The sequence below is a fragment of the Eschrichtius robustus genome, chromosome 3, assembly GCF_028021215.1.
Source record: "Eschrichtius robustus isolate mEscRob2 chromosome 3, mEscRob2.pri, whole genome shotgun sequence".
In the NCBI taxonomy this organism is placed as follows: domain Eukaryota; kingdom Metazoa; phylum Chordata; class Mammalia; order Artiodactyla; family Eschrichtiidae; genus Eschrichtius; species Eschrichtius robustus.
The window spans coordinates 98,131,452-98,157,754 of record NC_090826.1 but is presented as its reverse complement, the minus strand read 5'-3'; the positions used below and the strand labels follow the sequence as shown (position 1 = coordinate 98,157,754).

Here is a 26,303-nt window from a genome sequence, read left to right as displayed (position 1 = left end):
GACCTCCTTCCCTGTCCCTCTCATGGTCAAAGACATGGCAAAAGGATTTTATCTTCTTGAGAAGATTTGATGCATTCTCTGAACAAGTCCTCTGAAATTGGCCACAGCAGGTGAGGAGTTGACAACACAATAGGCTGTTCTACTGTCACAGAGATAAAGAGGCCCGTCTCAGCTCAGATCTTACACAAAGCGACAGGACGCCAGGTCTTTCTTTGGGGACTGCAGCAGTGATGGAAAGGATGCTGCTTTGGACTGGTATGTAACACAGACCCAATTCCCTCTTCTCCTCTAAATCCAGAGAATACTCTCCATCAAGCATCAGAAAGCAGGGACCCAGAAGTTTGCTTCCATGTAAAAAGATTTTGTTTGGATTTTTCTATGTCATTTCTCTCTTGTCCTGGCATGTGCCATCCCATTAGGTCCCTGCTTTGTCAGGCTGCTGGCTTTTTCTTTCTCTTATACATGCCCAGGTTCCAGAATAAAAAGAGTGACACTATCTGTACATTGATAGGAAGTGCTAAGTAACAAAGTACTGAATTTCGAAGGCTTAGCAGGTGTGCCCTAGCAAGTCAGGCATTCCCTGAATGCATCTAACCCAAAGCACTGCTTCTGTTGCTTCCAATCCAAATCTCACTGCCTTTCTCTCTGCAATGTCCCACTTAATAGAATGACTTTTACAATGATTCTACTCCTTCATCTATCACCTCTCTCACCACCCATATCTTGCCCAGTGCCACCTTCTGTGGAGGAAGAACTAACGCTACCCTCAGTGCTCAGATCCTTAACCTGGCAACACCCCACTCCCAAAGAGCTTTGGAAGGCTGTGGTCCATGAGCACCTGAGGATGCTGAACACCACCAGTGGTAGCAGCTGATCCAACAGATTCTGGGACATCCTGGGCCTCAGCTAGAATGCAAAGCTTTTCAGCTCTTGCCCCCACTAAAGATACAGCTGAGCTAAAACAAGAGTAGATAAGCTAGATCTTGGCTTAAGGTCATTGTTGGAAGGTGAGAATCCAGTCCATTGGAGCCTTGATGACTGTGCCAGGTAGATAGGCCACTGGTTTAATTAACACACATTTATTTTATTCTGACTGTACATTAGGTAATGTCACTTCGGTTATCTCATCTAATCCTCAAATATATTTTGAAGTGGGTTTTAATCTCCCCATTTTTGTCAGTAAGCAAATTGAGGTTAGGTGTTGTGTGACAAGATATCCAGCATCCTGCAGCTGGAAGGAGAAGAGCAAGGCTTCAAGCACAACAGTGTCTGCTCAGACCCCATGCTCTTTCTACTCACCACTCACTAGGTGGTGGGGAACCCAGCTCCAGGACCCCCTCCTCCCCAGGGTGGCTTAGGCACAAGCTGTGGAGAGGAAGATCTGTACAGGACTCACCAGTAGCTGACTGTTCATTGTTAGTTACCTAGCAGTGCAACAGGTCTGTAGCTTCCCTGGGAAGCCCCGAGCTGAGTCATGGATTTGTTTCTTGTCTTTTTACAGGTTTGGTTGTATTGCTGCAGCTGCAGCTTGGTAAGCATCATGAGTGTCTTTCCTTTTGATAGAGGAGTTTCCACCATCAGCAGACTTAGACATATTTGAAAATCTGAGAGAACTGGAGTCTCTACCTCCTGTAGGATACTCAAAATTGTTACAAAAAAATAAATAGAGGAATGAAGGAAGGAAGGAAGGAAGGGAGGGAGGGAGGGAGACGCAAGAGGGAGGAGATATAGAAATATATGTATATGTATAGCTGATTCACTTTGTTATAAAGCAGAAACTAACACACCATTGTAAAGCAATTATACTCCAAAAAAGATGTTGAAAAAAAAAAAAAAACTAGCTCTGAAAATGACCTGAAGACTAGCAAAACAGATTTTCTACCACTAAGGATATAAAGGAAAGGCAACATCAAGACAGGTAAGAGGGGCAGAGATTCAGTCTAGTCAAAACCCCCACCCCCGTCCAGTGACCACAGGGTCACGAGGTCACCAGACTGGGGAGCCTGATGTGGGGCTCAGACCTTTCTATCATGCTCTTTCTTGGTTCACGTACCCTGAGAGAACCAGCTGACATTCCAGCAGCCCTAAAGAGAGGCCACAAGGGGTACTGAGATCTTCTGCCAACAGCCAGTGCCAGCTTGCCAGCCATGTGAGTGAGTTATTTTAGGAATGAATCCTTCAGACCCAGTCAAGCCTTCAATAACTGCTCTAGTCAACATCTTTTATATATATATATTTTTAAAATATTTATTTATTTATTTGGCTGCGTCGGGTCTTAGTTGCGGCACGCGGGATCTTCATTGCGGCAAGTGGGATCTTTTGCTGCCGCGCATGGGCTCTTCGTTGTGGCACGCGGCTTCTCTCTAGTTGTGGTGCATGGGCTCCAAAGCGCGCGGGCTCAGTAGTTGCGGTGCACGGGCTTAGTTGCCCTGCAGCATGTGGGATCTTAGTTCCCTGGCCAGGAATCGAACCCACGTCCCCTGCATTGGAAGGCAGATTCTTAACCACTGAACTACCAAGGAAGTCCCCCTGCTCCAGTCAACATCTTGACTGCAACCTGCAGTTCTCATGAGAGAACCCAATCCAGGACCACTCAGCCAAGCTGCTCCTGAGTTATAGACTCTATATGAAATAATACATATTTCTTATTGTTTTAAGTGTCTACATTTGGGGATAATTTGTTATACAGCAACAGATAATGAATAGAGTCAGGAATAGCTTGGTTGTTGATATTTGACCATGAGATTGCCCAACACCAGAACTGTTGAAGAAGAGACATCCATTTATTCAACCAACTTGTGTCAAGTGCCTAATCTGTGTCAACTTCCAGGGATCCAAAGATGAACTCAAGATGACTTAAAGGAGGCCAGATACACTGAAGAAATTCTTGGCTCAGCCTGGGGACTTGCTTTAAGGCCAAGGCTGACAGCTGCCCCTGTACCTGTGCCCACTCTTATCTGCCGGTCTGGCTTAGGCCTAGGTTTGAGTGATGTGGCTGCTGGCAGTGGCAAGTCTATGGCCTTGGGGCATCAGGTGAGATAAAACAGGCCCTGACCTCTGCAACTCCTTGTAGCACTGACTACTCTCCCAGCCACACCTCTCACCCCACCAAAACCCCAATCTCATATGTTTTTCCTAAGGAGTCAAGCTCTAGCAAAAATAGGACACAATGTTCTTTACACACCTAATGCCACCACTCCTCCCAGAATGAGGAGGAGAGGGCAGAGGTACAAGGTCCATGTTTCTCTGGCAGCAGCTGCTCTCTCCCTATCTCTTCCCTGAGCTGGAATAAGGGGGGAGAGCTGGGAGCTGCAGCATCCTATGTCTGCCCCTGTCCTTCCCCTCCAGCACTGTGGTAGTAAAATCACTAGGGGACAAGGGGGAGAAGATGAGCAGGGCTAATCCTGCCCCTTCCATGAACCAGGTTCCTTCTAGGACCCTTGCCACTGGCCTTAAAAGTAGGGCCTGGTCCTGTAGGAAGAAAGTTACATGCCTTAAATGAATGCTTAACATCACAACTAAACCCTCCCACCATGTGTTTTTCTGGCCCTGGGCCTTGTACCTTGGGACCCTGATTCTAACACTGTGCCCTTCATTCCTTCTCTCGGCTTCCACATCCCCTGAGGGACTTGACCTCAGTGCTGAGCTAAGGCTTCCAATTGTAAGCAGTTCTCTCAGAGTAGCCAGGCCTGGGCTGGTGAGGGAACTCTCCTGGATTCTCTCCCGCTTAGATTCTCATGAATCTGGATGAGATGGGATGGGTGGCGATATGAACGTGACACCCTTGGGCACCTGTGGTCATGAGATGGCAGCTGTGCTTCCCATAGTGACAAAAGGGGTCTTCTCCTTATATACGGCTGGGTCAAGAGGCTGCCCAAGGTGGTCAGTGTGTAGGCACAATGGGAAGGATGCTGCTCTGGGCCTGTGAGTCTCCTACTCTTTTTGCCCTTCTTCCTTCCCACAGGTCATGGGGTGTCCCTGGGGATGGGGAGGAGGGCAGGTTTCTGTTTCAGTGAGCCTTGTACATAAGGGATTCCCCCATGCCTCAGGCTGTGGATAGAGGAACTTGGGATCCACGCCTGAGAGTGATGAAATGGGGTCCTGGGGAAATGCCACTGATAAATCCAAAGGCCCTTGATGTCCTGGAAGTCTCCTGAGTACAGCAGGTCCTAACTGGGAAACCCATCTGAGGACGCCTGGTTTTTGTATTTTGTTTCTTTGTTTGTTGCAAGCTTGGCTGTTCTGCTGCAGGTACAACTAGGTAAGGAGTAACACAGCCTCCTATCCACACTCCAATTTTCCTGATAGTTACGCCTCTTTCCCTCCTTTCTTCCAAGTCTGCATTTCCTTCTCCTTTTGCTATGTCAGGACTAAGACCTGTTTTGTGATGTCAGGACTAGGACTAACCCCAGCCTGTTTTGCTTGATCTCAGAAAGTCAACACTGGGAGGGGACATATAGCTCATCTAATCCAGAATGCCTCATTTTATAGGTGGGAAAACTAAAGCACAGAGAAGGGAAGCGACTTGTCCTTGGTTGTTCAGCACCAGGACTTAACCCAATATTCTAATGCCAAGAATAGTGTCTATTACCTAGTAGTCTATACTCTTCTTTGTGTTGTCTTCTTTTCCCCTCAAATGTCCTCACATTCTTTCTAATAACTAAGCATTGGTCTGTGGATGTGAAATATTACTAAGGCCCAGATATGGGGACTCAGGAGAGGAGAGTGGGAAGAGCGTGAGCTTCAGAGCAAGACTGCCTGGAAATAGTGCATGCACAATAAATATTTGGGGAACAAATGGATGAATGAATTGGTATTCATCTTTATCTTTCAGCCTTGAGTAGTTCTGAGTCTCATCTAAAAATGAGAATGTTTCCCCCATAAGGCCGTATGGGTATTAAAATTTAAGTAAAACAATGCATATAAAACCTCTAAATAAAGCATCAGTCACATCATATGCCATCTACAAAAGGTATTTGTTTTATTGGTAATGAACTTGAGTAGTCTTTGAAGTTATGAATAGTACCCAAGGAGCATAATTAACTTCACCACTTGCTGCTATGATGGTGAATTGATTTTATTTTATGTGTTGACTTGAATTGATTTAAAGCTTTCTGAGTCATGAAAGATGCATAGGTCTTGCTGAGATTCTGTTCACAAAAGTGTCATGACTGTTTAGCCAGGTCCTTCATAGGCCTGGGAAAGGAGTGCAGCAGTATCTACCAGGTATCTGTCATGTGAACACTTAGGTAGCCCTTCCCCTTGAAGAGGTCATCAGCAAGTGACACAGACAGTGGAGACTTGCACCACAATGGCTGCTGCTTTCTCTCATAGGCTCAGCCTATAAGATAGTGTGCTACTTTACCAACTGGTCGCAGTATCGACCAGAACCAGCCAAGTTCTTCCCCAGGGATGTGGACCCATGTCTGTGCACACACCTGATATATGCCTTTGCCACCATGAATGACAACAAGATTGCTCCCTATGAATGGAATGATATTGATGTCCTGTATACTCAGTTCCAAACCCTGAAAGACTGGTCAATGGGAATTGAATCCACGGTGAGTGGGAGTCAGCGAGGGATAATGGAGAGCCCAAGTTCAGTCTCCAATTTATTCCCAAATATCATAAGATTCTGAGAGGCAAAGTCCCTTGCAGATAGTTTTTTCCTGAAAAGAATACACAGATTTCTGACACATGTATGCTAAACTATGATGTAAAGACTAACGTGGGCAGATGGAGAGGCGCACTTGCCATGGGGACTTTAGAGCTTGTACTTGGTGGCTGCCTATTTCCCAGAGAGTCAAGAATGAGGATAGCAGAGTTGTTTTGGCAGTACCTGTATCCTGCAAGCTCACAGAGGTCTCACTAAAAAGTGTCTGTTTGTTTCTTTCTGCAGCAACAGAGATCTGGTCACTTTGCTGGCTGTTGGTGGCTGGAATTTTGGCACTCAGAAGTAAGTCTTTCTATGGCCAGAATATGAGGGTGGAGGCAAAAGGAAGAATCCTTCAGGCTGGGGTGGGAAAATGTGATACCAGTGGGTAGGTGAAAATGGATATTCCAGGTGGAAAGAGACTGGTACTTAAGAAGATACTGTCTGCAGGTGGGAAGGGCTGACTGCAGCAGATGTGGAAACATAGAAATAGTATGGAGAAAATGGTGGGCAAACACTCAAAAGAATGTGAAGAATGGTGAGTGAGAAAGAACTGGCGTGGTGATGGAGAAGCACTTGGGTCCTCATGAGAATATGAGCCCTGGGTTGAGTCATAGGCTTTTCTTCCGGGAAGCAGTGAGAAAGGATTGGTAACCTCACAGGCTTTTTGATTCTGAGTTGGAAAAAAGAGATGATGAGGTTAGACTAGATTTGTATGTAAAAAGTTATCCAAGTCAGTGGTAAACTACTTTTTAAATTCTGAAAGTAAGGCCTTCCTATAATTATTTTGAAATTAGAGATCACAAAGTTATTTGACATGAAAAGTAACTTGCCTCTCTCTTCTTCCCTCCAAAATTCTTCAGAGGTAGGCAGCTACTCCTAAAATGCAATGATGGAACAAGTTGCAATGAGTGTTTTTATTCTCAAATAGCCAAGTGAAATTTCTGGCAGTTACCTATCAGATAACAAGCTAATTCTCACCTTTGGTATTTGATCAATATTTCTTCTGCCTCAAGTCCACTCCACCAATAGAGTTTTTTTCTTATCTTGCTCACAAATCACTTATACAGGAAAATCTTTGCAGGTCAATTCCCATAACTCCAAACAATATGTCCCCCCTCCCTTTTTAGGTAACTCAGTTTGCACTAGTCAGTTTATTTCAATTAAAAAAAAACTTAATTGCTATTGAATACCTGAACTAAAAGCAAAAAGAAAAGAAAAAAAAGAAGATAAATTAGGGAGGTTTTGATCCAGGTTACAAAGGGTTTACCACAGGCTCGTTATAATCAAGAACTAACCAAGAGGGTTTAAAAATGTGTTTATAGAGTATAAAATTGCTGACTATGACAGACGAACTAATTTTTCTAGATTTCAAGGCAACTTTAAGTACAAGACTAAGTATATTTAATAACACATCTTTGGGAGTCAGAAGGGCTTCATTAAACGTATTCACATATTATAAATCACATCTTAATTTTAGAAACAGTAAATATAAAAAATGAACATCTTAGGATCAAAGAACTGTGATATCTAAACCACTGCCCCTGAAAGATCTCACTAATAATTTAAGTGCACATGTACCATTGATATTATAAATAAATAGAGAATATTATTGAATGGGTATACTGAAGAAAATAAAGTTTTAATTATAAACACTTATCTACTAATTAACATTAACACTTTGAGTTCACCTTAACTGTAAAAATCCAATGGTGGCTACTATAAAATGCATAATAAAAATTGATATCAGAGACGTTGTGGGGATTATTCCTGGATCTGTGATGTTAATACAGACAAACTCTCTGCCTAGATTCACCACCATGGTCTCCACAGCTGCCAAAATCAAAATCTTCATCTGTTCTGTCATTGACTTCCTTCGTCAATATATATGCTTCATCAATATATATGCTTTTATATATGCTTCGGGTATACAGCATGATAGTTCAACATCTGTATACATTACAGAGTGATCACAGTCATAAGTCTAGTTATTAGCCATCACCATGCAGTTAATGTCCTTCACCCATTTCACCCACCTCACAACCCTCTTCCCCTCTGGTAACGACCAGTTTGTTCACTGTATCTATGACTTTGTTTTTGTTTTATTTTGTTTGTTTGCTGGGTTTTTTCCTCAGATTCCACCTATGATTAAAATAATATGGTATTTGTCTTTCTCCATCTCACTCATTTCACTTAGCATAATACACTCAAGTTCCATCCATGTGGTTGCAAATGGCAGAATTTCATTCTTTTTTAAGGCTGAGTAGAATACCATTTATATATATATACACACACGTATACCATGTTTTGATCACTTAGGTTGCTTCCATATCTTGGCTATTGTAAATAATGCTTCAGTGAACATAGGGGAACATATTTTCTTTAATTCGTGTTTTCATTTTCTTTGGATAAATACCCAGAAGTGTAATAGCTGGGTCATATGGTAGTTCTATCCTTAATTTTTTGAGTAATCTCCATACTGTTTTCTACAATGCTTGCACCAATTTATAATCCCACCAACAAAGTATGAGGGTTCTCTTTTCTCCACATCCTGTCCAACATTTGTTATTCCTTGTCTTTTGAATAATAGCCATTTTAACAGTTGTGAGAGGATATTTTATTGTGGTTTTGATTAATGATGTTGAACATCCTTTCATGTGCTTGTGGGACATCTGTATGTCTTCTCTGGAAAAAATATCGATTCAGATCCTCTGCCCATTTTTTAATTGGAGTGTTTGGGGTTTTTTGGTCTTGAATTTTCTGAATTCTTTACATATTTTAGATATGAACCCCTTATCAGATATATGATTTGCAAATATTTTCTCCCATTCAGTAGGTTGAATTTTGTTTTGATGATGGTTTTGTTTGTTGTAAAGAAGCTTATTAGTTTAATGTAATTTTGTTTGTATATTTTTGCTTATGTTTCCCTTGCCTTGGAGTCAGATCCCCAAAAATGTCTCTGTGACCAATGTTAATGAGGTTACTACCTAAGTTTTCTTCCAAAAATTTCATGGTTTCAAGTCTTGAATTCACATCTTTAATCCATTTTGAGTTATTTTTTGTGTATGGTGTAAGAGAGTAGTCGAGTTTAATTCTTTTGTGTGCGGCCATCCAAGTTTCCCAACACTATTTATTGAAGAAAATGTCTTTTATCATTATATGTTATTTGCTCCTTTGTTATAGATTAATTGTCTACATGCATGGATTTATTTCTGGGGAATCAATTCTTTTCCATTGATCTCTGTGTCTATTTTTGTGGCAGTACCATACTGTTTTGATTACTATAGCTTTGTAGTATAGTTTGAAATCAGGGAGTATGATATGAGAATATAAGGTCTTTTGTGGTCCCATACAAATTTTAGAATATTTGTTCCAATACTGTGAATATGCCATAGGTATTTTGATAGGGATTGCATTGAATCTATGAAGTGCTTTGGTATGGACTTTTCAACAATATTAATTCTTCCAGTCCACAAGAATGGCTTATACTTTCATGTATTTTCATTGTCTTCAATTTGTTTCATCAATGTCTTATAGTTTTTAGAGTACAAGTCTTTCACCTCCTAGGTTAAATTTATTCCTGGGTATTTTATTCTTTGAGATGCAATTGTAAATGGGATTGTTTTCTTAATTTCTCTTTCTTAGTTAGTTTATTATTATTGTATAGAAATGTAACAGATGTCTGTATATTAATTTTGTATTCTGCGATTTTACTGAATTCATTTATTCTTACTTTTTTTTTGGTGGAGTCTTTAGGGATTTCTATATATAGCATCATGTCGTCTACAGATAGTGACAGTTTATTTCTTCCTTTTCAGTTTGAATGTCTTAATTTATTTTTCTTGCCTAACTGCTGTGGCTAGGACTTCCAAACACTATGTTAAGTAGAAGTGGTGAGAATGGGCATCCTTGTATTGCTCGTGATCTTAGAGGAAAAACTTTTAGCTTTTCACTATTGAATATATTGGAGGTAGATTTATCATATATGGCCTTTTTATGTTGAGATACATTCCCTCTATGCCTCCTTTATTGAAAGATTTTATCATAAATGGATCTTGAATTTTGTCAACTGCTTTTTCTACATCTATTGAGATGATCATATGTTTTTTATCCTTCATTTGTTAACGTGATGTATCACCTTGATTGATCTGTATGTGCTGAACCATCCTTGCATCCCTGGTATAAATCACACTTGATAGTAGCATCTGATCCTTTTATTGTATTGTTGGATTTGGTTTGTTAATATTTTTATTGAGAACTTTTGCATCTATGTTCATCAAGGGTATTGGCCTATAGTTTTTTTTGTGTGTGGTCCTTGTCTAGATTTGGTATCAGGGCAATTCTGGCTTCGTAAAATGTGTGAAAATTTTCCCTCCTTTTCAATTGAGTTTGAGAAAGATAGGTATTAAATAGCCATGTGGTCCTGAGCTTTTGTTTGTTGGAAGATTTTTGATTACTGTTTCAATCTCCTTAGTAATCAGTCTATTCAGATTTTCCATTTCTTCATAATTCAGTCTTGAAAGATTGTATGTTTCTAGAAATCTATCCATTTCTTCTAGGTGACCAATTTATTGGCTTACAATTGTTCTTAGTAGTATCTTATTATCCTTTGTATTTCTGTGGTATCAGTTGTAACTTCTCCTCTTTCATTTCTGATTTAATTTACTTGTTCTCTCCCTCTCTCTCTCTCTGTTAGTCTGCCTAATGCCTTATTGATTCTATTTATCTTTTCAAAGAAACAGCTCTTAATTTCATTGATCTTTTTGGTTCTTCTTCTAGTTCCTTTTGGTAAAGTTAGATTGTTTACTTGAGATTTTTCTTTTTTCTTGATGTAGGTCTGTTTTACTATGAAGTTCCCTCTCAGAACCACCATTGCGGCATCTGATGGATTCTGGCATGTCATATTTCTATTCTCATTTGTCTCTTGGTATTTTTTGATTTCTCCTTTAATTTTCTTGATGGTCCATTGGTTATTCATAGCATTGTTGTTTAATCTCCACATTTTGTTGTTTTTCTCATTTTTGTCTCATGATTGATTTCTAGTTTCATATCACTGTGGTTATAGAAGATACTTTATATAAGTTCAATCTTGAATTTATTGAGACTTGTTTTATGACCTAACACGTGATCTATCATGAAGAACCTTCCATATGAACTTGAAAAAAATGTGTATTTTGCTAGTCTGGATGGAATGTTCTGTATATATCTCTAAAGCTATGTGATCTAATGTGTTAAATCCACTGTTTTATTCTTGATTTTCTGTCTGGATGATCTGTTATTGATGTAAGAGGGTGATAACTCCCCTACTATTACTATTGCTTTAAATTTCTCCCTTTGAGTACGTTAATAATTGCTTTATATATCTTGGTGCTCCTCTGTTGGGTGCATATACATTTACAAATGTTACAGCTTCTTATTGGATTGACCCCTTTGTCATTATGTAATGCCCTTCTTTGTCTTTATTACAGTGTTTATTTTAAAGTCTATTTTCTCTGGTATGAGTTTAGCTACTCTAAATTTCTTTTTAACTTCCTTTTGCATGAAATATTTTTTTCCATCCCTTCACCTCAGTCTACGTGTGTCTTTATTTTTGAAGTGAGTCTCTTGTAGGCAGCATATAGATGGATTTGTTTCTTTATTCATTCAGCCATTCTATGTCTTATGATTGTGAATTTAGTCCATTTACATTTAAAGTTTTTTTTTCATGTAGTTACCATGAAGTTCATATATAACATTCTATGTAAATATCCCCTTTTAATCTCTCCCACATTTTATACTTTTGCTTACACCTTATTTTATGTAACTCTTAACTGATTATTGTAATTTTAGTTAATTTTATTACATTTGTCTTTTAACCTTCACATTTACTTTATTAGTGATTGATCCACTACTTTTTAAAAAATATATTTACATTTTCAAGTGAGATTTTTGCTTTCATATTTTTAAAAATTATTAATTAGTGCCTTTTTTTCATCTTAAAGAAGTCCCTTAAACATTTCTTATAAGGCCAGTTTAGTGGTGGTGACCTCCTTTAGCTTTTGTTTATCTTGGAAACTCATAATCTCTCCTTCAATTGTGAATGATAACCTTGCTGGGTAGAGAATTCTTTGTTGGAAGTTTTTTCCTTTCAGTACTTTGAATATGTCATGCCACTTCCTACTGGCTTGTAAGGTTTCTGCTGAAAAATCTGCTGACAGCCTTATGGAGTTTCACTTGTATGTAACAAATTGTTTTTCCCTTGCTGCTCTCCTAAAAGCAGCAGATTCTTTTTCCTTAACTTTTGCCATTTTAATTACAATCTGTCTTGGTGCATGTCTCTTTGGGTTCAATTTATTCGAAACTCTCCAAGCTTCCTGGACCTGGATGTCTGTTTCCTTCCCCAGATTAGGAATTCTTCAGCTACTATTTCTTCAAATAAGTTTTTCTGTCCCTTTCTCTTTCTCTTCTACTTCTGGGACCCCTATAATGTGAATGTTATGCTACTTGTTGTTGTACCAAAGGTCCCTTAAAGTATCTTCACTTTTTAAAATTTTTTGTTCAATTTGCTGCTCTGTCTGGATGAGTTCCATTGCTTTGCCTTTTAGCTCACTGATTTGTTTGACTACTATTGTAATCTGTTGTTGAACACATCTAGTGTATTTTTCTGCTCAGTTATAACTTCTGTTTACTTTTTAAAAATATTTTTCTATCTCTCTGTTGATGCTGTCATTGTGTTCTTCCCTTCTACTCCTGAGTTCAGGGAGCATCTTTATGACCATTATGTTGAACTCTTTATCAGGTAGGTTGGTTATCACCATTTCATTTCATTTTTTTTCTGAGATTTTTGTCTTGTTCTTTTGATTGGAACATATTCTTCTGTCTACTCATTTTGCCTAATTCTCTGTGTTTGTTTTGATGTATTAGGTAAATCAGCTACCACTCCCAGTCTTGAAAGACTGGCTTTATATAGGAGATGTCCTGTGGGGTTCAGAAGAACTATCCTAATTGGCCACCAGAGCAATGTGCACAAGCCATGTCCCCTATGTGGGCTGCATATGTTTTCCTGTTGTTGTGGAGTCACAGATACTATGACAGCACACTAGTATGCGGGATTGGCCCTGCAAATTGCCTATGGGGTCTCACCATAGTGGCTGCTGGATGCTGGTGGTCAGCGGTAGCTCCTGGAATGCCTGTGGGGCCGAGTCATGGTGGCTGCCAGTTACTAGTGGGTTGGCTGGTCCCAGAATGGCTGTGAGACTCATCCATGGTGGCTGCTGGGTACCTGTGGGCAGAGCTGGCCATATAATGGCTGCAAAGATTATCTTCAGGGCTGTCATATGCTGGGGGATAGGGCTGGCCCTCAGAACTGCAGTGGGGCTGTGCCCACCAGTGCCCAGCAGGGTTATTTCCTGGCTGGCTGTGAGGCACTGCCAAAACACAGAGGTAGGCAGGGCTCTTAGCAGTGTGCACCCACAGATTAGATGGAGATTTCCAATATGGTGCCACCAGTGCCAGTATTAGTAAGGTAGCCTGAGATGGCAAAAATAGCGCCCACTAGGGTCTCAGTCCCCAGGGATCATCCCAGCTGGTCCTTACTCTATAGCAGATGCTTCAGGATTAGAAAGTGTGTCCCTTTCATCTATGGTCCATGCACTTTTCAATCTGGTGATTTTGTGCAGGTTTTTGTGTCAAGAGAGACTGTGTGTGGGCCCTTTAAAAATGAGTTTTCCTTTCCCTGTAGTTCTATGGTTTTCCTGGGAGTATTTCACATTGGTTTTTAAACTCAGTGGTTTGGGGAGGGCAGGGTTTGTATCTCCTGAGAAGGATCTAAGGCTTAGTTTGCCTGATGTGGAACTCGAAACTTTTATTCCTCAGGGAAAATAACTGTACTTTTAAAAAAAAATTATTTGAGTATAGTTGATGTACAATGTTGTGTTAGTTTCAGGTAACTCTACCTTTGTTATACTTCATGATTGTGGATCACTGTGGCTGGAGTGTGGTTTTTCCTTGATGTGACTGTATCTCTGTTTCTTCTACCCATCTCAATGCTGTCCTTTTACCCTTTGTTGTGGAGACTCTATTCATCCAGTTTTCAGGCCATTTCTGGAGGGAATTTTTCCATATGTAGTAGTAGATTTGTTGTATCCATGGGAGGAGTCAGTTCAGAGTCCTTCTACACTTCCATCTTGAATCCTCTCTTCCAAGAAATTCTTGAATCAAGAAGAAGGAACCTTTCATTATGTCATTCATTCAGTAAGTATTGAGTGCATTCTATGATCCAGACACTGTGCTTCACACTGGATACAGAGCAGTGAGTAAGATAAATGTGATACTTGCTCTTGTGGGGATTACAGCATAGTGGAGGATACAGAGCAAAACAAACAAATAAATGAATAAGTAATTGTCAATCATGATAAGAGCAATGATAGCAGCAAATAAGATGGTCAGGGGAGTCTACTCAAAGAAGCGACATTTGAGCAACAACATGAAGATATAAAAGCAACCAGGAATACAAAGGATAGGAAGAATTTTCTAAGGAAGCGATAAAAGCATTTGCAAAGGCTAGAGGCAGGAAAGAACAAATGCTGAGGATAGAGCTTCAAAAGGGAGAACGAAGTCACAGCAAGGAAGAGAGTTTCTAGATCCTCTGCCAGGAGTTCCTGGTCTTTTTCTCTAGAATTGTCATTAAATGAGACTTAGATTCAAGGACTCTTACTGTTTTTATCTTTGTTCCAAGTTATACCTTACCAGAATCTATCCCTATATTTCAAGGGCTATTTCCAGAAATGGGGAATTGCTATGAGCTGGAAACCATCTCAAGAAGTACTCACCATAGGAAATAGATACTGAAGACAGCCACTAAAATTCACCCTCTTTTCTCTCCAGGAAATGCTACAGGCTTTTGAAGAAGAGGCTAAAGAAAGAGGAAAACCCAGACTGCTGATCACAGCAGCTGTGTCTGCAGGCAAAGGGACCATTGATGTGGGATATGAAATTGCAGAGATTGGAAAGTGAGTGTGAGGAGTCTCTCAGGTTCTCCAAATCCCAGAGCAGAGATACCTAAACGTTTTGGTAGAAAGCTTTCCAAGTAGTTGTGTAAACATAATGTTGAGAAAGTTGGTACCATCAATTGCCAACAATGTTTGAAGTGGTTCTGGGATAAGGTGGTGACCCCTTTAAATTGTCACTGTAGTAGGCTTTGGGGGAAAGAGGAACAAGATTCAAGACCTTGGAAAATCTTTATATGTAACAGCTAACCTCATTAACAGTTTCTTTTGAAAAAGGCTATAAAATTTTTTAAAAAGCTATTATTGACAAAACAATAGGAGAGCTATTCACCTGCAACTCCCATGGCCCTAGAGACATGTGTTTCTGAGACACATGCTCTAACTACCATGTTTTCTTACCTTCTGCTCTGGATTTGCCCTGTTTATTTCAAGGAAGTAAAGGAGACTTTCTATCTAGCCCTATGGAAGTCACAGAAGATAACACCCAGGAAGCCACATTAGTGGGGCCATATGGATATCTACTTGACATCATGAGTTTCCACAGCTACCATTTCTTGCTCTTAAATTGTCCATAAGAAAATGCTCCCAGGATCTTGATGGCTCAAAATCTCTTGCTCCAGGCTTCTTGATTTCATCAGTGTGATGACCTATGACTTCCATCATGTCTGGGACACGAGTACAAGACACAACAGTCCCCTGTGTGTAGGATGCAAGGATCAAGGCGACATATGTTCTTTCAACTGTGTAAAAAAGAAAAGGCCCAAATCATATGCAGACGGAAGACAGGGAAGGGATTGGGAACCTTGGTTGTTGGAAAACAGGGTTTCTCTTTGGGGGACAATTAGCTAGACTTTGTCAATCATATGGAGAAAACACTGGTAAGGAATAATGTCTGTGTTACCTTCTGCAGGAATATGCCATGAAGCCCTGGAGAGACAATGGGGTCCCTTCAGAGAAGCTCATCATGGGGTTCCTCACCTATGGGAGGACTTTCTGGCTCAGCACTTCTGACACCTCAGTCTGTGCCCAGTCTCTGGAGCAGGGTCATCTGGTCCTTACACAGGTGAGGCTGGATTCTGGACTTACTATGAGGTAACTAACACAGCTAATTCAGGCTAAAATGCCCTGGGGAAAATTCTTCCACTCTCCAAGTCATTTTGTTACTCCTCTGCTCTTGAGATCCTATATCCCAGCTTTCACAGATCTAACAGCTCTGAGCATAGCAGCCTGTGAAAAGGCAGGTTGATGACTGTGGAATACTTTTCACTTAAAAAAACCAAGCTGAATTTCCTTTTTGGGTTTTGAAGTGTATGGGACCATATTTTCTACAGTCCAAAGCTATACTGAATTCTGTTACATCCATGTAAATAGATGGAGAAGGATTTCAGTAGTTTAGCCTAGTGATGGCATATAATTGGATCTTCTTTCCAACCTGAATTGATTGCATGTACTCAAATCTTGTGTTAAAAATTCAGACTGATAGGTGAATAGTTAGCAGTGTTTGCCAAAGACTCGAGTGTTTGTGGAAGAATGACCTCAGCACATTTGGTCATGCTTACCATTTCTCAACTAACCTGTGGTTATAGAATTAGAATTTCACTTCTTTGTACCTGGTTTCATATAAATTTGTGTCTTCATTTTATGAAACAAAATCACTTTCTAGAGAAATATGTGAAATTAAAGTAGATATTTCACAATGCCCCCTTTTCCATCTGTCTCCCATTTCTTACTATTTTTCTCCCATTTAAGTCCTTTCTCCTCCAATACATGACATAATCTGTGACATAATGTTTCCTTCTTCACTCCCCCCATAGATCTGCGCATTCCTAAGTGAAGTCACAAATGCCTGGATAGAAGACCAAAAAGTTCCATATGCTTATAAAAACCCTGAGTGGGTTGGCTATGACAATATTAAGAGCTATGGATATAAGGTATGAACAGTGTAAACAATTACAATTCTAGCTTCAAATCCTAAGTGGTTTCAAAGTTTTAAATATGTACAAAGTGGAGTAGACCAACCTCATTATGACTTACCTTTCCACCAAGACAGAGAAAACAATATGATTAAATATAGATTTAATGATACAGTGTACAATATATAGGAGAATACACTGACATATAGTATAATATTCTAATATGTTTAAAATTTATTGCCCAATTTTTGTCCAATATGAATCTATACTAATTCATGTGAAATGGTTATAAGCTAGATCTAAGACCAACATTTTCATGGACAATAATGAAAATAATCCTTTACATTTTTACCTAAATGCCTTGCAACCATTATCTTACTTGATTCTACACAATCCAGTGAAGTAAGAAATAGCATCTCCATTTTACAGATGTGTAAGCTGAGGTTCATAGATTCTGTGACTAATCCAAGGTTACATAGTTGGAGAATGCAAAGGCAGTAATTGAACATGTTATCTGGCTCAGAATCTAGGCTCTTTCCATCGCACTGCTCTGTCAGTTCATCTTTACAGAATCCTGGTCAGGAGAAAAGTGGTCAACATGGAGGAGAAAGGGGCTGTATGGTGCAGTGGTTAACGGTCTAGACTTTGGTGTCAGATATACCTGGTTCTCAAGTCCTGATCTAGGATTGGGTGAGTTCCCAGAAATCTGTGAAAGAGTAATAATAATAGGATCTACCCAGTAGTTCCTGTGAAGATTAAGCAAGTAATGAATGTTAAAATGTAGCTTAGCTTGGACTACTAGTATTAAATAAATATTAGCTTTGTTTATATTAATACCCAAGAGTTTATTAACTGGAGCAAGAAAACAAAAATAGAACTGAGTTAGACAATCATACCTTGAATTCACAAAGCACATATCCTTTCATAAAAAAAAAAAATTCATAGGGTTTCAACCCACTTGCAATTTTCTCCCTTATATCCCCTTGTCACCCTGTACTCCATTCTTTGTTGTGTAGATGCCATTTGATTCTGGCTACCAAGTGCTCTTTGTGTCTGCAGGTTGACTTTCTCAAGGAGAACAATTTTGGTGGGGCCATGATTTGGGCCATTGATCTGGATGACTTCTTAGGCTCCTTCTGCAATAAGGGCAAATATTCACTCACAATCAAGCTGAAGTCACGCCTGGGCTTGTCCTCAGGTGCATCACTACTAAGTTCACCACATTGTTCTAAAGATGATGTAGGTCAAGCTGCAAGACTGGCAACTGCAGAGGGACAAGAGTGCATGGAGGCAGCCACAGAGCATCATGTGAAAAAGGGACAGATTTACAGGAAGAGGCTTTTTAGAAATACTTTTTTCAATCAAGAGGCCAGTCTAAGTTCAGTAGCTATGTGGGCAAAGATTTGAATACACCTTATACCCTAGAGGTGGGCCTTTCTTCTCAGGAAAATTTTGTCTGGGAGGAAGAATCTGATATCTTGAAAGTGAGTCTGATGCATGTGCTGACATTTTCTCTAAACTAGACAGCTTCCCTGTCAGTGCAGTGCACCATATCATCACTTAGACATAAGCAGGCCAGTTAGCCACGTCCCACCTGCTTTAGTTACAGATTTTGTCTTTGGGTGCTAGTGGGGAGGGTCGGAGGTAGGTCTTGAAGAAGAGCAGGCACAAAGGCTCACATTGCTGATTGGTTCATGACTCAGCAGTGTGAGGAGAGAAACCCCTGCTCTTCACATGGCTTTGCATGTTCCTTGGTTAAGCATCCCTGGGGTAAGGCTAAAGATGGAGGTAGAGAAGTAGAAGATATGAGGGTTCCGTATGTCTCTACTCTCAGGAAATTGACAGAATAATTGATTTTTTAAATTGTAAAACCTGTTAAGAGATGATTATAAAAAGATGGGCTCAAATTATAGAGTGAGGGAGTAAGAGGTAGCAAATTCTAGTGGTGGAGAGGGTTCTAGTAATAGAGTAAAATGAAATATAAAATGTCTGAATTGCCACAGGGAGAAAAAGGGGAGAAAAAGCAATGTTGAAAGGAAACAAGCAAAAATAAAGCATAAGAAACAAAACATAACAAGATGATAAAATCTAAGTATAATACTTGCGGCTAACAAGATGACAAAATGCAGATGTATTACTTATGACAGAAATATGGATAAGCCTCCTCTACGAAAACACAAGTATTAATTAGTCCCCCTCATAAAATCCTTGGTCAATCACGGTAGGGTTGGGTTCACTTCTCCCTCAGTGGAAACGTAGCATAAGCCCAGGGCTGACATCCTGCTAGGACTCCAATGGCCCTTGTTCTCCCTTCCTGCTTGCTTTGGACATCTGTCCCCTTGTAACATTCTTCCCAACCATAACTTGGAACTCTCACAGGGCTCAAGTTCTTGGAGAACAAAACTGATATAAGAGGAGGTCTATAGTTTTTGCTTCTACATTCAAAAACAGCTTATGATGATGTTCTGAAATGGTCTTTTTGTTCTTTTAGAATGCACTCCACCAGCCACCAAGACCTGGTACAACCCACCAGTGACAACCGGAAATGAAGTTTCCTGTGCCAATATCGGTGGAGACAACCCACCAGTGACACCCGGAAGTGAAGGTTTCTGTGCCAATGTCGGTGGAGACAGCAGCAGTGGTGGAGAAGGTGGTGGTGATGGGGGCAGTGGAGGAGATGAAGGTTTCTGTACTGGTAAAGCAGATGGCATTTTTAGCAATCCTAAAGACACCACCAAGTCCCACCAGTGTGTTGGAGGCAAGACCTTCCACTCCCAGTGTGCTCAGGGTCTGGTGTTCCACCAGAACCGCAAGTGTTGTAATTGGCCTTCAATTTAAAATGTTGGAAAAATTCTACTTTGTCACAAATGCTCTTGTGCTGCATGTCAAACTTAATCTTCCAATACTCCATGTAGTCTACATATTATATCAATCTATCTGTCAATTTGGAAGCCCTACGTTACTAAAGCAGCATTATAATTAGGTTTTACTCCATTAAGATCTAAAAAAAACTGTAAACCCCTTGAACAAAACCCATATGTAAAATAAATGACACTGTATACTTTATTTTTTTGTATTCATTTGTATTCTTTCTTAAGTACTTGTATATACAATTAAGCATTTCAAGGGACCCTGGAGGTTAACTGAAGCTATAGTAAAATTTTTACTTTTTGTCAAATCAGATTACTATTTTAGAAAGAGGAGTTGCCTTCCCTGGCAAAAGCCTTGAGAGTATGAACCAAAAAACAGTGTGAAAGATGTTCTCTCATCCCTGTCAATATCCTCCAAAGAAGGGGCCCAAGACCCTAAGTCAGAAAAAATAATGAATGCTAAATTACCACCTCTGAAAAAAGCAGCATGTGTGTGGATCCAAAGGAGAAAAGGGAGGGAGGTGTGCTAAAGCGGTGAGAAATGTTAATCTTGATTTATCTCAAGTAATAAAAATACTTCTTGACAAGATAATAGAAATCTTTAAATGATCAGATTAAATGAAGTAAAAGTTTTTAGACTGAGGTATATTTAGCATTATCTCAATATTCTAATTTGATTTCCAGTGGACTTGTCTTTCACCATTTTTCTTCAGAAGATCTTGGCCCCTAAGGAATTAGGCCTCTCAGCATCATACTCCCAGTAGGTTTCAACTCCTAGTGCTTCTTTCATCAGCTAACACTTATCATATGCTGACCCTGAAGAGTACAGCAGGCTACAGCTTTTTGAGGCACTAACAGCATCTCACTCTTTGGTATCCAGACACATGAAGACTTGCCATTGGTCTGATAATTACTAAGAAGGCTAAGTAGGCACAAAAGGACCTTCCCATTAAAAGATAAGGTAGACTATACTTAATGCCCTTTCTGAAGGAACCATAATTGAGTTATTTCAGTTTGTGCTGGAAGGAAAAGGCCTGTCTCCCAGGCCAGTGTCTAGATAAGTACATTGAATGTGGCTGCTATGAGTTCTGACCTTAACACACCTAGAGTAACTTGTAAGGCTTCAGGGCATCATTCAAACTGGGAGTGGGGAACAGATCCAATTCACTAGCCTCCCTGGGGAGTCCTTCTCATTCTTCAGTCCAGGCTCAAGAAGCCAGTAGTGAGTTTATTTTGATTCTTGCTGTATCCCCAGTGTTTGCCACTCTGCCTGATGCATGGTAGGAGCTCAATAGGATGATGACTGACAGACTAAATAGATGATGTAATGGGAAAGGGGGGATATTTTGATTCTGTGAGTTTTACACAAATCTGGGAAAGGCAATCAAATCAGGACCTCCCCAATCCACGCTGGGGAACTCAGACACTTGGAAGAGCTCCTAAAACCTAAATATTAACTCTGCCTTTAAGTGTCCTCTGCATCTAGCAAGCCCAAATACAAGGCCAAACAAGCCATCCAAATCCTTGATATGTATAGACTAACAGTCACCTATCACGAGGGCTAGTGGTAGAAAACATAAAATTCATGCCTGGGAATTAGAGCTAGAGGGCAGGGACCCACAAGTATTTCAGTAAACTGAAGCCACCCCACTGAACACTCAGTAGGAACCCCCTTGACCCATCTACATGTATACACAACAAACCAGCACATGGAGAGAGAGCCCTCTGAACTAGTCTTTATGCTGTCATGTAGTAGTTATAAGCCCCTTGCCCCTCCCTGTGCCCTATGCTGGCAGACAGGAGGGCCAGAGCAATGCAGAAGGACAAGAGCAGCTGTGTCCTCAATCCTGGAGAGTCTGTGGTCAGGAGGAGCACGTGAAGGTAGTCACAGCTTTTCAGTTGTAATACAGGCTTAGGTAGGCCACACGGTTCTGATGCTTTCTAAAGTCTTTGTCTGTGGGCAACTGCAATGGAAGAATGTTGTCTAGGTTAATATTAGAATGAGAACCCTCTGCCTCTGGTCTTCCTGGCTGTGCAAAATAGAACTGTATGTTATAGCTGTTGTGGCCTAGCTGAACCCCAACTGCATAGTAACTTAGCCTTAGTGAATCTCTCAACATTACTATGTACATGTACTATTTGTCATCTTACTCTGGTATATATCATTCTAGGAATTATTTTCTACTTGGTAAATTGTCAAGTATGGCTGGTAAACTTCTTGAAAATGAAGATTATGTGTTTAATACTTGAATGTTACCCATAGGCACAATAATGTTAATACGTTTGATGTTTAATAAATATTTGTAGAATTAATCCAAAGTTCCACTAGGGGAAAAAAGGCACCTCTGGAATTATGACAGCTAACATGGATTGAGAGCATTTATTATGTTACAGGTACTGTGCTAAATGCTTCTCTACAATATCTCAATCTTTACAACTTTATCAGATTGAGTCTATTATTATATCTATTTTAAAGATAAGCAAACTGAGGCTTGGAAAAGTTAGAGGACTTGCACAGGTTCACAAAGCAAGCAAATATGGAACTAGTATTTGAACCCAGGCAGTCTGTTCCTGAAATCCATGATCTTGACAGAACGATCCATAGCCCCTTGATGATCTAATATGCAAGGGGTGTGATGGAAAGAACACTGGCTTAGGACTCACAAGATCTAGATTCTAGTTGAGCAACTTCTACAAGCCACTTAATTCATCTGAGCCTCAGTTTCCTCCTCAGTCATAGAGGGATAAGTATCTCGGACTACTATACATTATTTGAGAACTAAATAAGAAAATGTGACTTGTTTGCTCACACGCACATTTAAAAATCAAGTGAAATTGTGTAACTCTCCAAAAAGATCCCCATATGCATATACACACAAAACTGTGCAAGTAATTTCAGGGGAACAAGGATTTCTTGAAGCTTATTCACAGACTCCTGGTTAAGAATCACCGGTATACATGGACGTATTAGGTAAAGGGCTCCATAGAAGTCCAATCCTATTACCTCTGTTCTCAGTGTTCTTTTCTGTAAACATGGAACCTGAGCCCAGTCTGGAGATCCAAATTTCATTGGCCAGGTGACTTTTTTTGGTGGCTTTATCTCTGGGTTGTATGTGGTGGGGCTAGAAACAAAAATACAAAACATCATATGTAATGAGTTAGTGGCCATATATGAATTTCTACCTCTGATCTAGAGTCCTAACTCTTTGCGGAATGGTAGCCAACTGATTAACATAGGATTCTTTTACCTTTTAATGTATTTCTAACTAAGTTTTAGCGTTCAAGATATCTAGTCTTGACAAAGTAAAAATCAACTCTATTTTAAAATATTTCCGGAACTTCAGTATCCTTAGCTGAGAGACCAAAAGTTCCCAGAAATGGTGGGTGATAAAAGACAACTAACACAGTGATACATAAGTACTGCTCATGATATAAAATTGAGGATAAAAGTGCAGTGGTAATTTAAAGTTATCAGTAATCTAGGGACAGCAAAGCAGAACCAGGTGAAATTTCTTGATAATGGGATTATTTAATAATTGCCTTTGTTCATAACACTTTGCCTTTTGGTGTAGACTCTTTGCTGTGGAAATAACACATAGAATGGACAAGGGAATCAATATTCAACATCTCCACTTCCTTACTACAACCTTGAGAAAGTTACACTCACTCTCTGACCCTTGGATTTCTCACCAGTAAAAGAAAGACCTTGACACTGTGCCCTACAATTCCACACATTCTGAAAGGCTTCCTAAAGCACTTATAATGCCTCCCTTGGTCTATTAGGCCTACGTATTCTAGCCCCGCCCCTCCTCCTATGTTCTCATTTCCTCCTTGCTCACTGCACTCTCGCCAAACTAATCTTCTTTCTTTTTTCCTCACACCAAATTCCTTCCCAGCTTATAGCGTTTGCACTTGTTATTCCTCCTCTCGGAGAAGCTCTGGGCCCAGATCTTCACAGGGCCAGCTCAGTCTTGTCATTGTGATTTCAGATAGTGTCATTTCCCCAAAAAGACCTATCTTGACAATCCTTGCCAAAGTAGATTCCAGTCCACCACTCTGTATGATATCATCATCCTGTTTGATTTTATTCAGCACATCACCAGGTCACCAGACTTCCTGATGCACCCGTGACAGCCCTAGTTTATGGCTACCATCTTGGTATAATTGTTAATAAGACACCCTTTCATTCTCAGAAGTGTCACTGTCTGACTAACAAATAATATGGCCACTCTCCTTATTACCATTGATATTTTCTTGTTTATTCGCTTCTCATTGTTTGGACTCTAGAATATAAACTCCAAGAAATCAGGAATCTTGTGTGATGGGTTTAATGCAAAATCTCTGAACCCTACAAATCTGCCTGGCCATTTATAAATATTTATTGAATGAATCACTATACTCTACAATTTTATAATTCTAGAGACCTGGAAGGCAAGAGGTTGAATCTTTAAAGACAGATGATTTCTTATTTAGAGGGCATGGTTGGGATGAAACCCCTTTTTGTACTACCTTTCTTATTGCTATTTGTTGAAGTGCACCAGAAAAAGGGACACATACCCAGGATAACAAGAGTCCTTTGAGTATGTCCTAAATCGAGGCAGCAAAGAATTAAATGGAGCAAAATTGTGTTTGTGTTTTTGCTCTCGAGGATTGACTGTCTGGTACATGCCTGGGTAAGGCGTCATATCCTGTTTCCAAGAAAAAGACCAATATGTTAGAGGGTGATATATATATATATATATATATATATATATATACACACACACACACACACACACACACACACACACACACACACACACACGAAAAGTCTTCTAAGCAGAGAAAACAAAATCATCCTTTTCCTGTTCATATATCAGGTATGGTTTAGAAACAAGCCTATAGTAGGTAGAAAACTAAGATAAGGGTATGGTTCAGCTACCTAAATGTACCTAAAGCTTAGGATGTAGAAATAAACCTATGGTGGGTAGAGAACCAAGGTAACTTATTGCAGCTACTATCCCCACCATCCCACCATCCCACCATCCCACTCAGAGATTCTTCTGGAGCCAGTATCCCTCTCCTTGAGCTTAAGTGTCAAGAAAACGTCCAACAAGAGATTAGGAACCTATACTGAAGACTTGAAGGCCAATCACGCAAAAGGGTGAAGAAGCTGGATTTTTTTTTTTAACTGACAAGATAATATGATGCATATAAACAAAGCTTCCAGTATTTTAACATCAGGTGTCTCAAGACTGCAGCCCTGCCTTGGTACCATTCATTCTGAGAATTGTTTTCCTCTCTCCCAGTATACTCACACACACATTTGCAATGCTAACATCCAAGCTTTTCTGATAGGCTTCTTAGTAGCTTTTGCCCAAATGATTTTTTTTCTTGAATTTCAGGGCATATTCTTTACATAACCTCCAGCTTTGCTCCCCAGTGCAAATACACACAGCAACATGGATCACACTAAAATCTAAGCACATTCAGCCATTTCTCACCTTGCTAATTGGCTTAAACCTCACGGCTGTTCTGGCTCCAAAAGCATATCCTTTTATACTGGTTGGGACCTTAGAGAGGTTGTATGCCAAGCCATACCTCTTCCGGTAGTATATAGAAAACAAACAAAGAAAGAAAAAACATACATAGAGAACATTATAGTTATTAAAACAGAATGAACTTAGAGTATTCCTGAATCTTCTCTGCCAAAGTTGCTCTTTCTTTCTTGATTCCTCTGCATCAAGACCATACAAGCAATTACATAAGTAACCCAGGCAACTCTACAAAGGAATGTGGCTGGATAGGTAGAGTGATTGACATTTCTCTACTTCCAGTGAATCCACTCCTCTGAGCCCCACAGAGATGAATCTGCTGTAATGCAACTGTCAGTCTGATTATATGATTTCATAAACTGACATACCAGCACAGCCACAGTCCAGATTTGGACTAAGGGGAGCTATTGAGTCACTTGACTTTGGAGGTAGGAATGGAGTCTCTTTTGGTGAGGACTATACTGGGGACTGCATGAGGCCAAGGCTTGCGTTTGGTGGGAGGCAAAAAGGGAGCAACTGTCCTTTGATTTCTGATATTGGCCCTGACAGCTAGTTGTAGAGTACCAGGGCAATGTCTCATGTTGGGACCCTGAAGGTCACAAATCCCATAGAGTTTTTCTTCCAGGAAACTTGGGTATCCATAGATACCCTGAGACCCACCTAAGGGAAGGTGAATACTCACATCTTCTGCTATGTAACATCCAGGCCCTCTGTTGGGCGCTCCCCTAAAAGGGAGCAACTTGTTCCCCAACAAGCTTGGGGGACAGGAGTGAGGAAAGACCTTCCTCTGTTGACATGTTCCAAAGGAGTAGTTAACCAGCGGCTCTGAAGATCAAGAAACAGGAGAAACTCCACATGAGGGAAGACCCCTGGTCTAAGTGAGAGCTCGGGGGCAGGTGGGGTGTAGGGAGGAGGGGCAGAGCTCTTAAGAGCAGGCCCAGCTCTTAACAAAAACCAGATCAACTCCATGTAAGGGGGTGAAGCGCATTTTCCCTCCCTTCGCCCTTCTTCTTTCCCAGCCTCCCTACTCTTCCTCTTGCCTCTACTCTTGACTCCTCCATTACAGCCCTCCTTACCTGCTTTATTGAAGCACATCTCAGCAGTGCCACCAGGGCCAGAGTTTGTGTACTACATTGCCTAAGAAACAGAGGCGGGGCTGGGCAGCCCCAGCTGCCAAGCTCCCGGAGAGGAGTGGCTCTGAGCTAGCCTACTCAGCAAGTGGGGAATCCTGCAGAGCCATCCTTGGGGCAGGAACTGCACCTCCAAGGCCAGGAGCCCAGGGGAGTGAGAATTCTGCAGCTGGGCAGGAGGAAGGGGGTTTGCTGCATCTGAAGTTGTAGGCTGAA

General features: G+C 40.4%; 2 protein-coding genes across 3 annotated transcripts; one reads left to right on the top strand and one right to left on the bottom strand.

Annotated features, from left to right (window-relative positions):
- Positions 1-239: 239 nt before the first annotated feature.
- On the top strand, positions 240-19,391 carry LOC137760622 (acidic mammalian chitinase-like). Its single transcript, XM_068537561.1, is given in 13 exon segments — positions 240-255; positions 1,502-1,531; positions 5,335-5,539; positions 5,900-5,956; positions 7,464-7,531; positions 9,977-10,055; positions 14,485-14,643; positions 15,261-15,384; positions 15,551-15,662; positions 15,665-15,732; positions 16,455-16,571; positions 17,613-17,751; positions 19,045-19,391. Coding segments are annotated over 13 exon segments (1,521 nt in total).
- A 1,927-nt stretch (positions 19,392-21,318) lies between these two features.
- CIMAP3 (ciliary microtubule associated protein 3) lies at positions 21,319-26,052 on the bottom strand. Of its 2 annotated transcripts, XM_068538126.1 has the most exons (6): positions 26,034-26,052; positions 25,640-25,782; positions 24,907-25,005; positions 23,981-24,111; positions 22,428-22,545; positions 21,319-21,387 (listed from the first exon to the last, which is right to left on the bottom strand). In XM_068538126.1, the coding sequence occupies exons 1-6, from the start codon at positions 26,050-26,052 to the stop codon at positions 21,319-21,321; spliced, it is 579 nt and encodes a 192-aa protein (XP_068394227.1). The 2 variants fall into 2 exon arrangements, with proteins under 2 accessions (XP_068394227.1, XP_068394229.1); XM_068538128.1 differs by lacking the exon at positions 24,907-25,005.
- Between the last annotated feature and the right edge of the window lie 251 nt (positions 26,053-26,303).